Source organism: Plectropomus leopardus, chromosome 7 (genome assembly GCF_026936395.1).
Source record: "Plectropomus leopardus strain MGB_pleo_1.0 chromosome 7, ASM2693639v1, whole genome shotgun sequence".
NCBI classification, from domain to species: Eukaryota; Metazoa; Chordata; class Actinopteri; order Perciformes; family Serranidae; genus Plectropomus; species Plectropomus leopardus.
Genome location: NC_142182.1, coordinates 21973589 through 21986493, shown reverse-complemented (window position 1 = coordinate 21986493; position 12905 = coordinate 21973589). Strand labels below are relative to the sequence as shown.

The 12905-nt window shown below is 38.3% G+C and overlaps 1 protein-coding gene across 1 annotated transcript in view; it reads left to right on the top strand.

Annotated features, from left to right (window-relative positions):
• The window catches only part of lrriq1 (leucine-rich repeats and IQ motif containing 1), a 50235-nt gene that overhangs the window by 3229 nt on the left and 34101 nt on the right, over nt 1-12905 (top strand). Inside the window, exons 7-13 of the mRNA XM_042496379.2 lie at nt 190-2253; nt 3428-3580; nt 4661-4811; nt 5315-5508; nt 6842-6969; nt 7229-7302; nt 7735-7828. Coding sequence (XP_042352313.2) covers nt 190-2253; nt 3428-3580; nt 4661-4811; nt 5315-5508; nt 6842-6969; nt 7229-7302; nt 7735-7828 — 2858 coding nt within the window. The remainder of the gene's footprint in view (nt 1-189; nt 2254-3427; nt 3581-4660; nt 4812-5314; nt 5509-6841; nt 6970-7228; nt 7303-7734; nt 7829-12905) is intronic.

Here is a 12905-nt window from a genome sequence, read left to right as displayed (position 1 = left end):
AGGTCCATTGACTTTAAATACCAGATTATTATAAACTACATTCAGTGTTTATAGTTCCGTATTTCTCTTCAGGTTTTTAGGCTTTTGACTGTTTGCAATTTACATGTTTATTGTTTTATGTACTTGAAATTAAAATTAATTAAATTTTTCTAATGAACTGGGACAACGTGCTTTATTTTTGCCCATTAGGAACTGATCAGCAACTTAAAGAGACGAGTGGTGGAGGAGAGAAGGATGAGAGAAGAGGAGCAGAAGAGGATAAAGGATGAAGAGGACAAGAGGAGAAGGGAAGAGGAGAAAACAAAGATGGAGGCAGAGAGGAAAAGAACTGAGCAAAAAGTGAGGAGGAAGAAAGAGGAGGAGAGAAGGACAGAAGAAATTGAACTTAAAAAAGAGGAGGAGGAAAGGAGGATGAGAGAAGAGGAGCAGAAGAGAATTAAAGATGAGGAGGACAAGAGGAGAGGGGAAGAGGAGAAAATTAAGATAGAGGCAGAGAAGAGAAGAATAGAGGACGAGATGATGAGGAAGAAAGAGGAAAAAAGAAAGATAGAAGAAATGAAACTTAAAAAAGAGGAAGAGGAAAAGAGGATGAGGAAAGAGGAGGAGAGAAGAATGAAGGATGAGAACGACAAGAGGAAAAGGGATGGGGAGAAAATTAAGATTGAGACAGAGAGAAAAAGAATGGAGGAAGAGGTGAGGAGGAAGAAAGAGAAAGAGATTAAAGTTAAAGAAGAGGAAGAGAAAAACAGGAAGATGGAGAGGGAGGAAAACATGAAGAGAGAGGAAGAAAGAAGCAGGGTAGATTTGGAGAACAGGAGACTGGAGGATGAAATCAAAATTAAGGAGGAAGTAGAGAGGAAAAAGAAAGAGGAATTAAAGAGTTTAAAGAAAGAAGAGGAGCTGAAAAGGGGGGAGGAAAGAAAACAGCTTGAAGATGCCAGGAAGAAGATGGAAAAAGAGAAGAGGAAGATTGAGGTAGAAATGAGCTTGAAGGAGGAGGAGGAGAGAAAAAAGAAGGAAGAGGAAAATATGAGCATAGCGGAAGAGGTGAAAATAACTAAAGAGATTGAGGAGAAGAGGAAGCAGGAGGAGATGAGGAAAGAGCAGAGAGAGAAGGAGGCTCTGGAAAAGAAGGATAGAGAGACGAGGAAGACGGAAGGAAGAGAACATGGACATGTAGATGAAGAAATGACACTTAAGGAGAGGGCCGAGGAGGAGAAGGGGGCAAGGAAGAGGGAGAAGGAAAGAAAAAAGATGGAGGAAAAGAAGGAGTTGAAGGAAGTGGTGAGAGAAAAGGAAACTGGAAATGGAACAATGAAAGGAGAACCAAGACCCATTGAAGAGGACGAGAAGAGGAAAAAGGAATATGAAAAGAAAACAAAAGAGGAACAACAGGTGAGAAGGCAGAAGGAGGACAAGAGACAAGAAGACGATGAGGATTACAGAAAATCAGAAGATGAAATAATGCTCAAGGACGCTAAGAAGGCCTTCAAAGGATATGATGTGGACAACAGGAAGATGGAACATGAGGGCCAAACAGAGGACAAAGAGAAGAAGCAGGACGATGTGGAGAAAAAGCACGCAAAGGAAGAGGAGAGTAAAAGAGAGGAGGCAGAGAGGGGACTGAAGAAAGAAGAAGTGGAAGAAAACGAGAAAGAGGTCATCAGAAAGACAGAAGGAGTGAGACTTAAAGAGAAGGTGGACAGCAAACGTAGAGTGGTTCAGGGTAGGGAAAAGGAGACAAGAGTGGTGGATCAGCTGCAAGAGAAAAGACAAAATAACAGCATGATGGGTCAAAATAAGAACAACAATCCAGATGAAACAGAAAACACCATCGCCTCACACCTAGAAGACAGCCCCACCTGGACTTCCTCAACCACAGCTCCTTCACACAGTGAGTCTACAATCAGTCCCACAGGTACAGAACCCAGACCACAACAACATGACCCAGAGGAAAACATCAGTCAGATCTCTGCAGGTGAAACTGTGGACTTTGAGAAAAATAAAGCAGCAAAGCCTTCCACTGTGTCTGTTTTTTTACCTGTGTGCCTCCCAGAGCACACAGAGAAGAAGAGACTGTCATGGATAAGAGAGTGCATCCCCTGGTCCAAACTCTCCCTCCGCAAAGGGAGGAAGCAGAAAGGTTCTGTCTGGGGTCCGAGAGGGCTGAGGAGGGCTGCAGAGGCCAGCAGTCTGCCACCTCTCTGCCCAGACTTTCTGCTGCAGTCGACAGCCTGGAAATCCCTGCAGGAGGTAGGATTTTTACAAGATACAGACACACTGACAATACCATTTATAAAGGATAAAGTTGTTTGAACACTGTAAAGCTGTGATTCCATCAAAAGCTTTCAATATAGTATCTTTGGAACCAAAACACCTACAGACAGGTACCTAGACCCTAGATCTGTGTAGCATTTCCACTCCAGACAGTACTTTTACATGTGGGTGGGGTTGTTGACGCTGTATTTCCTTATTTACATACGATAGAGTGAAATCTACATCCCGTTTATCATCCACAGACTGTAGATACATTATTGAACAAAAAAGAGCAGGCTGGAGTGAAAGGCTCTCTCAGTGGAATTTTAAAAAATAGCAGGTTTGTGCATTGACTCCATCAGGCAAGAGCGGGGTTTAAGTGCTACCGGAGCGCTCAGGAACAACGCTTTGCCATGTTTTTTTCTCCAAGTGAGGATACAATATATGCAGTTCACCTAATCTGGTTGCAATTAATATACATATAAGCTTAAAGATCCACTTTACTGAAAGTGTATGTCATCCAAGAGAGACAATAAAAACGGATGGAATGGTCAAAGTTGAAATTATATTGAAATTTAGGGTGTGTTGATGGATTCACGTTTTCAACTCATGCATTAAGTTAAATTACAAGTAAATGTTCAACCTTAAAAGTTGCAGTTGGCCCAGTGATTAAAATGATTTTTTTCTCAGTCTACAGCTGCTGCAAAACATTACTTCATTTTATATTTATAGTTTACTAATGTATGAAAAACTTGTCACAATATAACCAGTGGTTAGACCAGCCACAGCTCATCATGAGCACAGTGTTGATTCTCTACTGACCAATCAATGGACTGCAGTCTTTCTACCTCCACCTTTTAGTGCTGGATCTCTGTGCTAGGTACTTCAAGCAGAGGGGTGACGAAAAATAGGGACGGTAAAGAATGATTCTGTTGGTAAAATCCATAACTTTTCACACCAGAAATGCAAGGACAATGTTGTGTAATTACTCTAACTGCTGTCAGAGGGGGAAGACAAACGCACTGCACTTAAACTTTAAAGAGGATGCACCATATCATGCACCATTAAATCATTTCTGACGGGTCCTTATTTCTTTGATATAATAGTGAAATTTCTCTGTGTCATGCTGCGCGCAACTGTGAGCCCTGACGGATCTTTGCCTCTTTTCTAGGTGATGACAGTGACCCTGGAGAACTTGCCTGGCTGTAACTTGTCTACTCTCGCTCAGTGTAGTGAGCTACGATCCCTCACCCTCAGACGCTGTGGCCTCAAATCCCTGGAGGGCATCAAGTTTTTACCACAGCTCTGCTACATCGATGCACAGGTGAATTTTCACTCAATACATAATGGGTCTCATTTATGAAATGTTAGTAAATCTTTGAGTGTATTTGCATGTACAAATTTGGTATTAAATATCTACACTGGATTTCTGAACACTGCAGGAAACTTATATTTGATCATAGGCATGTGTGTCTGTTCATGAATGTAAATCAATTGTAAATTGACAGTGTGCTCCCAATAGTCAGCAATTAACATACACCCCGTCCATGAAATGCCAGTGACCACCATATAAGGAGGTGGAAATGACTATGGATAGGTGCATCCCGTCGACCAACGAACATGCTGCAAAGAAAAAAAGAGAGAGGGAAAAAGTTTTCCGACGCTGAGATTGAAGTTATTTTGAGTGAAGTGGAGTTGAGAAAAAATATTTTATTTTCTTCTATTTTTTTTATATTCTCTGTTGTTAAAACCATCTAAGAAATTCAATGAAAGGGGTTTAATATGAAACTGTTAAAAAAAAATGCAATAAAAAACCCACAACAGCTACACGAGGAGGCTCTTTCCAGTCATAGCTGTCTGCTGCAGACAAGCGAATTGCTTGCATCATTGGATAGACAGCGACAAACTCAGAAGCACATGTATTAACTCTGTTTGAATAAACCACATTTTTAAGAAACCAAATCTGAAGCTTAAATCTGCTAATTGCCAACTATTGTAGCTTAATGTGATACATTTTTAATCTTTTGTCATGTTTAACATATGTGTTTCTTCATATTGTAAACATAACAGAGCACAGTGTAAGTTAAAGTTGTAATTTCTAATAATGACAAGGAATTTTTGTGTGCATTTCTTAGTTAAACAACATGCACTACGAGCAGTCAGAAGCAGGTGTAGATTTTGTTAGTACATTTTATAAATAGAACCCAATGAGTTAATGGTCTGGATTTTCACTGTTTTTCAAGTGACATTGAGTAATCCAAGATCTTTACATACCTTTATTTTGTGCTGTTTGATAGTGCAGATCTTGATTATTGTCAGTTAGATATCATTATCTTTGATTCTGGAAATAAAAGTCAGAACAGTAATATTTTGTTGTGTCCTAACATCATTTGTTTTGTCACAGGAAAATGATATCTCATTCCTCGACTGTGAAAATATGACTAGTTTAAGGGTTCTAAAACTTGCCCACAACAAGCTGACGTCTATCCATGGCTTAACTGGAGCTGAAAATTTGGACGTTCTAGACCTCTCGCACAACTCCATCACCCGAATTGGTGAGAACTGAAAAATGTAAAATTTACCTTATAAAACATTAACTTTGATGTCTAAAATATTTCTTGTAAGAAATGTAGTAATAGATCATTGATTGTTGGCATTATAAAATGTGACTGTGTCACATCTGAGGTTGGTAGTTGTTTTTGGAGTTTAAGTCTGTAATACTCACACAAGAGGGCAGCATCTCTCTTCTTTTCAGCCGTGGACTTCATTCCCTTTTATAATATGCATTGAGAAGTGATTTATTTACTGAAGTGAACTTGAGCCCTGAGGCTAAAGTCATAAATAGATATTGGCCAGGCAAGAGGTTAAACACACTGAATTGTATATTCAGCTACTGCAATATTGTGATCTGACTCACCCTTTATGGGGCTTTTTGGACCGTCTCATTTCAAATTACGTTTCTTTAAGACATGCTAATACTTTGTTTACTGCTTATATGCAGGCTCAACCTGTGCTGTTTTCCAATCTGAATCCTCTGATTTTTGCATCTCATCCCCAGCTGGTCTGGAGTCTGTGAGGAGACTGCAGAAGTTGTCAGTCGATCACAACCAGTTGATCAGTACCAAAGGACTGAGGGACGTATACACTCTCCTCCACCTGAACTGCTCACACAACCATCTGGCAAGTGTGGAGGGTCTGGAGAACAGTGCTCTGCTCAACACGCTGGACCTCAGAGCCAACAGCCTAACTGAGGTAAAACAAACAAACAAAACAAACAAACAAACAAAACAAAAAACTAAATAACAAATGGCTACAGCTAATCACTGAAAGAACCAGTCCTGTTGTCACTCTCCTGTGTTGCAATTTTGTGAGATCTGTATAGAAACTGATTTGTATGTTTCCGCATGATAAGGGACTTGACACTCAACAGTTTGTATAGAATTACCCCCAAATTATTCAGTTTGTAACACTTCATTGTGTAGGGATGCAAGTAATTTGGAAGTAGGAATTAGCAAAAACCCAATGTCTAACAAATATTTTTTTTATATGCAGAAAACTGAAGATTTTAAAAGGGAGGTCACCTAGGTGAAGAATTCGAGTATGTTATCTTTATGGCCTAAGACAGAAGCTTACTCATGTGCATGAAACAAAAAATAATGATTTTTAAAAATCTGAGAAGTTTCTCAAATATTCACAACAAAAGCCCAGAGGTTTTACAAATCAATTACTTGTTTAGAGCTGATTTATTAAAATCAACTCATGAGATGAAGCAATTTTGGGGGCTCATGTCATCGCCTTGAACAGATCATGATTGAACAAAACCACACACTGCTGTTGGACACTACACATTGCACCGTTTTCCAAGACACTCTACGACTAAATGTCATGGCTCGGTTCATCCCACTGGTGGCAAAATAACAAAACAACATACAACATTTTTCACAGGATTCACACATTTTCCTTCCGTCCAAAACAATTGCTACATTGGACCAAAGACGGATGTGATGGAACAAGCTCAATTAACATCTGAAAGTGATGATACATAGTGTAATAGTACATTTTAAACTAAGCATGAACAGCATTCTTGAATTTATCAGTTTTAGAGAGTCAGAATGCATAATGAAAGAACCTTGTCACTGAATGGCACTCCTTAATGAAAGCCATTAATTGATTGTGTAAGTTACATTAAAATTGTATTAGTCAAAATGTATTTCCTTAAGAATACACTATAGTTGGAAAGAGGGTCAATTTCCCGAAGCTTATCTTTGCCTTTCTTTGGTAACATAACTTACTTGTAATTGCTTGATGAGGTTAAGTCAAGAAAAAGAAAACAAGCAAAATAAAAGTACATGACAAACAAACAAAAGAGGTTAGTGTGGTGTTGTATACAACTTTCACCACCCCTTGATTGCAGCAGAGCTTAACGTGTGGCTGACGCTGATGGTTGTAAACACAGCAGGACTAAAATAACTGACAATGATGGATGAGGTCATTTAGGTGTTGCTGGACCAGCAGCTGCAGAAAGTTAGTCTAACCCCACAGTATGACCAGTACTAACTGACAACTTTACCTTGTCTCCCATTAGCCCCCCAGTCTGAACAACCAGGTCCTTCTCAGAGAGCTGCATCTAGATGACAACAGCGTCTCCTCCTTGCAGGGCCTCACTGAGTGCTGGCTTCCTCTCTTGCAACATCTCTCTGTGGCCCAAAACAGGTACATTCCTCTGTTGTACTTGATATCTTTCTTTGCATTAGGGCTTGTATGTGATAGAAGCACATATTGCAATTCCTTTTTTTGGGTAATTTGAAATTTATATTCCATTTATTTTTTTTAGGTGACTCATGCAACCTAGACAACTTAAAAACCAGTCACATAATTTCAGAAAGTTTCTGTGTTTAACAGCAACGTGATTATTAAGCAGATGCAGGGCAGCTTTCAAAATAATGTTTGTGTTTTGTGATTTGTGTCCTAGAATTACCCAGCTGCCCTCCATGTCCGATTATGTGTCCCTTGCAAATCTGGATCTTCGATTCAACTGCTTGTCAGGTAGCAATGAATAAACAGACTTTAAAAATCCCATTTCCTCACGATAAAGGAACACCAACCTTTACTGTGCATGTAATGTGGACAAATTCAAAACCTGGTGTTGTTTCAGCTTATTTTTGCTGACGTCATTTCACTTAAAAGAAGTTACAATAGCTATAAATTAACACACACCAAACCTTTAGGCATAAACACTTAGGATTCCATATTTTTATATGATGCTGCATCGTTTATACTGGCTCTATGCTGGCTGTCTAAGTGCAGCATTTGACTCTATGGAAAGAAGATGCATTAGCCCACAAGTCTCTGGAACATATCTCTGTTTCTTTCATTCAGTTGATGTAGAACTGCATAACTAAATCAGACACTAGTGAAAGTGAGGAATAGAGTAAGAAATAGACAGTGACAAGGCAGAGTTGTTTTCTTCTCTCTCAGAGATCCAGAACGTGTGTGAGAGTGTGGAGGGATGTCACTTCCTGCAGGAGGTCCGCCTCACGGGGAATCCTCTTCAGCAGGAGAGTAGCTGGAGGTAATGCGAGGGCTGGATGAAGGAGTTAGAGCAAACTGCATAAGCTACTGTTTTATTTATTTAAATGTGGATGTACCTACTTTTTAGATAAATCAGGCGTTACTATTGTATTGAAGGAAAAGTTCAACCATATTTAAAACAACCATATATTCCCTCTTACCTGCAGTGCTGTTTTTTATATTATGTTTTGGTGTGAGTTGGGGAGTGTGGGAGATACTCTTTCAAATGTAATGGAACTAGATGGCACTCGGCTTGTGGTGGTCAAAGTGTTACAACATTACATAGGAAAAACTTAACAGCAATATTTCTGTCCAGAAATCGTGACCTTGTTTACTCAAGATAACCCACAGATCTTGTTGTGAGCAGTTTCATGTAGGAACTATTTTTTTCTACTGAACTAAGCTAGATAGCATGCATCTACTGCTAGCTCACCGAGCATCACTGAACTAGCTAATGTTACAGCTCAGCCGAGCACGACGGCATTAATGTTTACATTAGAGCCTGACCAGTATATCAGTCAGCCAATGTTATCGCCTGATATTGGCCCATCATAGGTACATCTGTATCTGCCTTTATGATGTCCTGATATGCACGGTATGAAAAGTTAATTTTTGATGGAACATAATACAGAAAAAGATTCATAGAGAAATTAAGAATGATCAAATTCCTGGTTGAAGTTTCCTGTTTGATTGCGCTGATGTCCTTTTGACAATAATACAATAATGTTTATTGTTAAACTGTAAAATACCCTGCCTTTATTACATATCTTTGTCACAATGTTAACCATATCTGAGGTTTAATTGCATTGCATATATATATATATATATATATATGTACATATATATATATATATACATATATATATATATATATATATATATATATATATATATATATATATATATATATATATATATATATATATATATATATATATATATATATATATATATATATATATATATATATATATATATATATATATATATATATATATATATATATATATATATATATATATATATATATATAACATTTTACTCTCCAATATTGGTATCCGAATATGCACCAATAAGCCAACAATCCCGTATTGGTTAGGATCTTATTTACATCTCATGCTGTCATGAGCACGAGCTTCTTGTCCATGTGTAGATGCAGGCTTCCGTCGGCATGGTGATACGTTGTAGTTAATTCTAAAGAAAATAGGTCTTGAACAAAACTGCTCACAACAAGGCCTTTGGGTTATCTCGAGTAACCTGGTCATGATTTCTGGAAAGAGACATTGCTGTTGAGTTTTTAAAATGTATTGTTTGTGCACATTGAGCACCACAAGCTGAGTGGCATCTAGTTATATTAAAATGGAGAGAAGGCAGACATCGTTACAGCTGATATCTCCAACACTTGGCAACTCACACCAGAACAATCTAGATTGATAAATAACACTACAGGTGAGAGAAAAAATATATTTTCTTTTTAAATTTTGGGGTGAAATGTCCCTTCAAGATGATTTGACTTGCCCTGTATTGTCTAATTTTCTGGATGCCTGTTCACCTCTAACCATTTTCTCCTCTGTAGTACCTGTCGCACAGTTTCAAATCAAGCTAGTGTAATCAGAAATTTCCGTTGTTCTTTTTAGAAATACTTTGGATAAAAGTTTCAGTTTCAGCTTCCTTTGCTGTGAAATATCAATCGCCGTGATCGATGTTCAAAAGAACATACCAGTGAAAAGCTAGTATTTCTTTATCACAAATTCGGTCTACTGGCTCAGGTAGTCCAAACATTCCAGCAGAACACAGGCCTCTCTGTCCACTTCCCAGGATTAGCACTGTGATCCGCGTCCGCTATTAGATTACCGCGACGTGCCACCGACATCTGCGCTTACGTACGCTGCTCTAAGTGCGCGTAATTCCCCAAATATTTGTACAACAGAAAAATCAATTATCTTTTCAGTGTCAATTTGCTCATGCCATTATCGTGCCTAAATATTCTACCCAAGTTAAGACAGTTGCAGTGAGTTTATATGAAAAATATGCAATGACCACTCATATTCTTCATGCTTCTATTGGCTTGTAATAGGCTATGATGTCAACTGTTACAGGTTTGCATAGTTATTTGGTTCCTCAGAGCAACTCACACCCATTTAGCAACACCAAAACATGAAAAACTATACTTTGCTTGCCCCTCCAAATAGCCCTGCATGTTTCAGGTCAGAAAATTATTTTTTAATATGAATTTAAATATGTATTTTTTTTCATTTGAATGTCAGTTGCATATGTAAAACATTCCTGCCTTTTGTACCACTGACCAGTTGGTTTTGTGGATTTTCTAGCTTGGTGGGTTATTCTCTGTCCAAAAAACATCCTAAAAACACGGGTTACCTGTAGACATTTTTCCCCTCCTAAGCCTTAACTGAAACATTACCTTAATATTTCATTGAACTTTACCTAACCTCCTATGCCAACAGTGGAATTAACCCTCTGTATTTCTGCTCTCATGGCCTGGCCCTTTCATCCCGAGCCAGTGATAACACCGGCTAAATTAAAGCACCAAAAGGCAAGCACTAAGAATTACCCTCCCTGTAGGCAGCCCCCTGATCCAGGAGACGTGAAAGAAGAAAACACTGGGCCTGATTAATCAGGGCCACTTTAAGAGCATGTGGTTCGGAGGAAGTCTTCACTAAATGAAATACGGGCTTGTGCTCATGCGGGCTGAAGAAGGAGGATGAAGGAATGTGAGCCAAGAACAGTGTTTCCCTCAGAAAGGAGGATGAAATTTATATCAATTTAGGAAAGGGTCAGGTTGAAGTCCAAGTATGGTCGATGTAGATAAAGTTGTAAGGAGAGAAATAGCTATAGCATATAAATCGTGAATCTCTGGCCTTCTTAAAAAAACAACTTTCATTTATTTGGTTGAATGTATACAGACAAACCGACAGACTGACAAGCACAACAAAAAAGCATTATGCTGAGAAAAAGGTTTCCTGCAGATCCTTACAAAGTCTTAAAAGACATTGAATTCAATAATATGTAAATAAGCCATTAATTAGTACTATGTATTAAAACTGACTTTCAGAAGCCTTAAACATTCAAAAACATGGGAAGTATAGTTTCATGGATTATCTAAACAATATTTTGCGCCAAGGCTGAAACTGGCACAAGACAATAAAAACGAGTCGCGATGTACTTTATGCAAAAAGATTTTGGAATTTGATTGGAATCAAGGTAGTGAAATTCCACATGGCGAGTGAGAAATACAAATTACCTAGAAAACTCTCCAACACACGTCAAACAGGTGTTTCGCAGTAAGGTTCTAACCTTGTCTCCACCACATGATGAAAAAGTTATGTTTTGCATTAAATAAATGTTCGGATAGAATTTTCCCTAACTCTACATAATTGATGTTGGTTCATGTTTTTTTTTCTTCCATTTTGGTAATTGTAAAATTGTTTTTTTTTTTTTTTCTGAATGGCATCATAAAGGCCTTAAAAGTCTGAAATCCAATTTGCCTTAAGCTGTAGGAACCATATGTTGAGTGTAGTGCAGAAGTCATGACAGTAGAGAGAGTAATCTTTCTGAAACCAGCAAAACCTCCCAGTCATTTAATGAGAATCATCAATTGTAAACATCCACAACTGATGGCATCCAATTATTTGTATGTAAGTCTATTTTGTGTCCTCCCAAGTGTGTCTAAGTAGCATCCATTCTTGAATTAGATTACTTTCCCTACCTCAATGAGCTCATGTAACCATCAAAAGGTTCTATTTGGGTTTAAAGCTACATTTGAAGACCGCCAGCCGAACAACATACCCAAAGGGTTGGAATCTAATCCTGATGTGTGTCGGAGAGACCAAGTGGTCCACATCAAAACCGTACCCCTCTGACAATACACAGATCCTGTCCTTTGCGGTCATGTCTGTGTCTCAGGATGGCAGTAGGCTGAGTAAAACTGCATGCTCCCATCGCACAGTATGAACCGTTTACGTGGGATAAATTCACTGGAATGGTCTGAAGAAAAGGGTTAAACCAACAACAGTATGCCACCATCAGCTTGATTGAGTACTTTGCCCTATCTTTATTTTCTTTTTACAGTCTGTAATTATGATACATAGACAGTATGAAACTATTGAAATATTTTTTATAGTAAAATATAGCTATGTTTTAAATAATCCAGCAAGATCTATCCTTAAAAATCTATTATAGCCTTAGATTAGTAAAACATCTTGAGATATCCACGTAAAGTTACATTATGAAATGCTCAATATTCACAAAAACCCACATTATGAGCTGGTGAAATAAAGGCTTTACCCTCAGCATATGTTTTATCCTCCTCTGGTGACATAGTAGACAAGATTTAAGAGCATATGCTGCTCTGGGAATCAATTTTGCGAAACCCAGTTGTTTAAAAACTGTTTTAAAAAAGCGACTTTGTAGCCTGAAGGCTTGTATTTTTACGGGTTTTATTGTTGCTGTTCCCTTGTGTCCTGTAGAGTTTCCAGCTCCACATTTTCCCACTGAACACAGACCACATTTGGCCTCCACTAGTTGATGCTCTGAGTCTGTTTCTCTGGCAGATAGTTGGGATTCCTCTGCTTGTACATCCTTAGCCTCAGGCAGCAGTTACCTCTCCCCCAGACTCACAGCCACTCAGGACTCCCCTCCAGTTTGAAGGCTGATTCTACCTAACATACGCCATGGATAGAGTTTTTATCCAGTGTGGCTGTGAAATTACACTTTTAGAAAACAATATAAAGTTAACAATTATATTAACCGTCTCAAAATGTATTCACTGTAAATAGATTAGCCCAAAGGACAAAATGTGCAGTGTACTCAGCATACAGAACACCATGTACGATTAGTCGCGCCAGTGGGACTTGAAACAATCTTCTCAAACTCTTATTTGTCAAACTAAACACAGAATGGCTGCTCTAACCCTTAAGTAATAGAGAAACATACAGAAATATGGGTTTACAGTGAGACAAAGTAAGATCCCTCTCTCTGAAAATGAGTTTCATTTTGAAAGTTACTAGTTTCATCCACTTTTTAAAAAAAAATCTGTTCATGTCGAATAACAAGGCCTG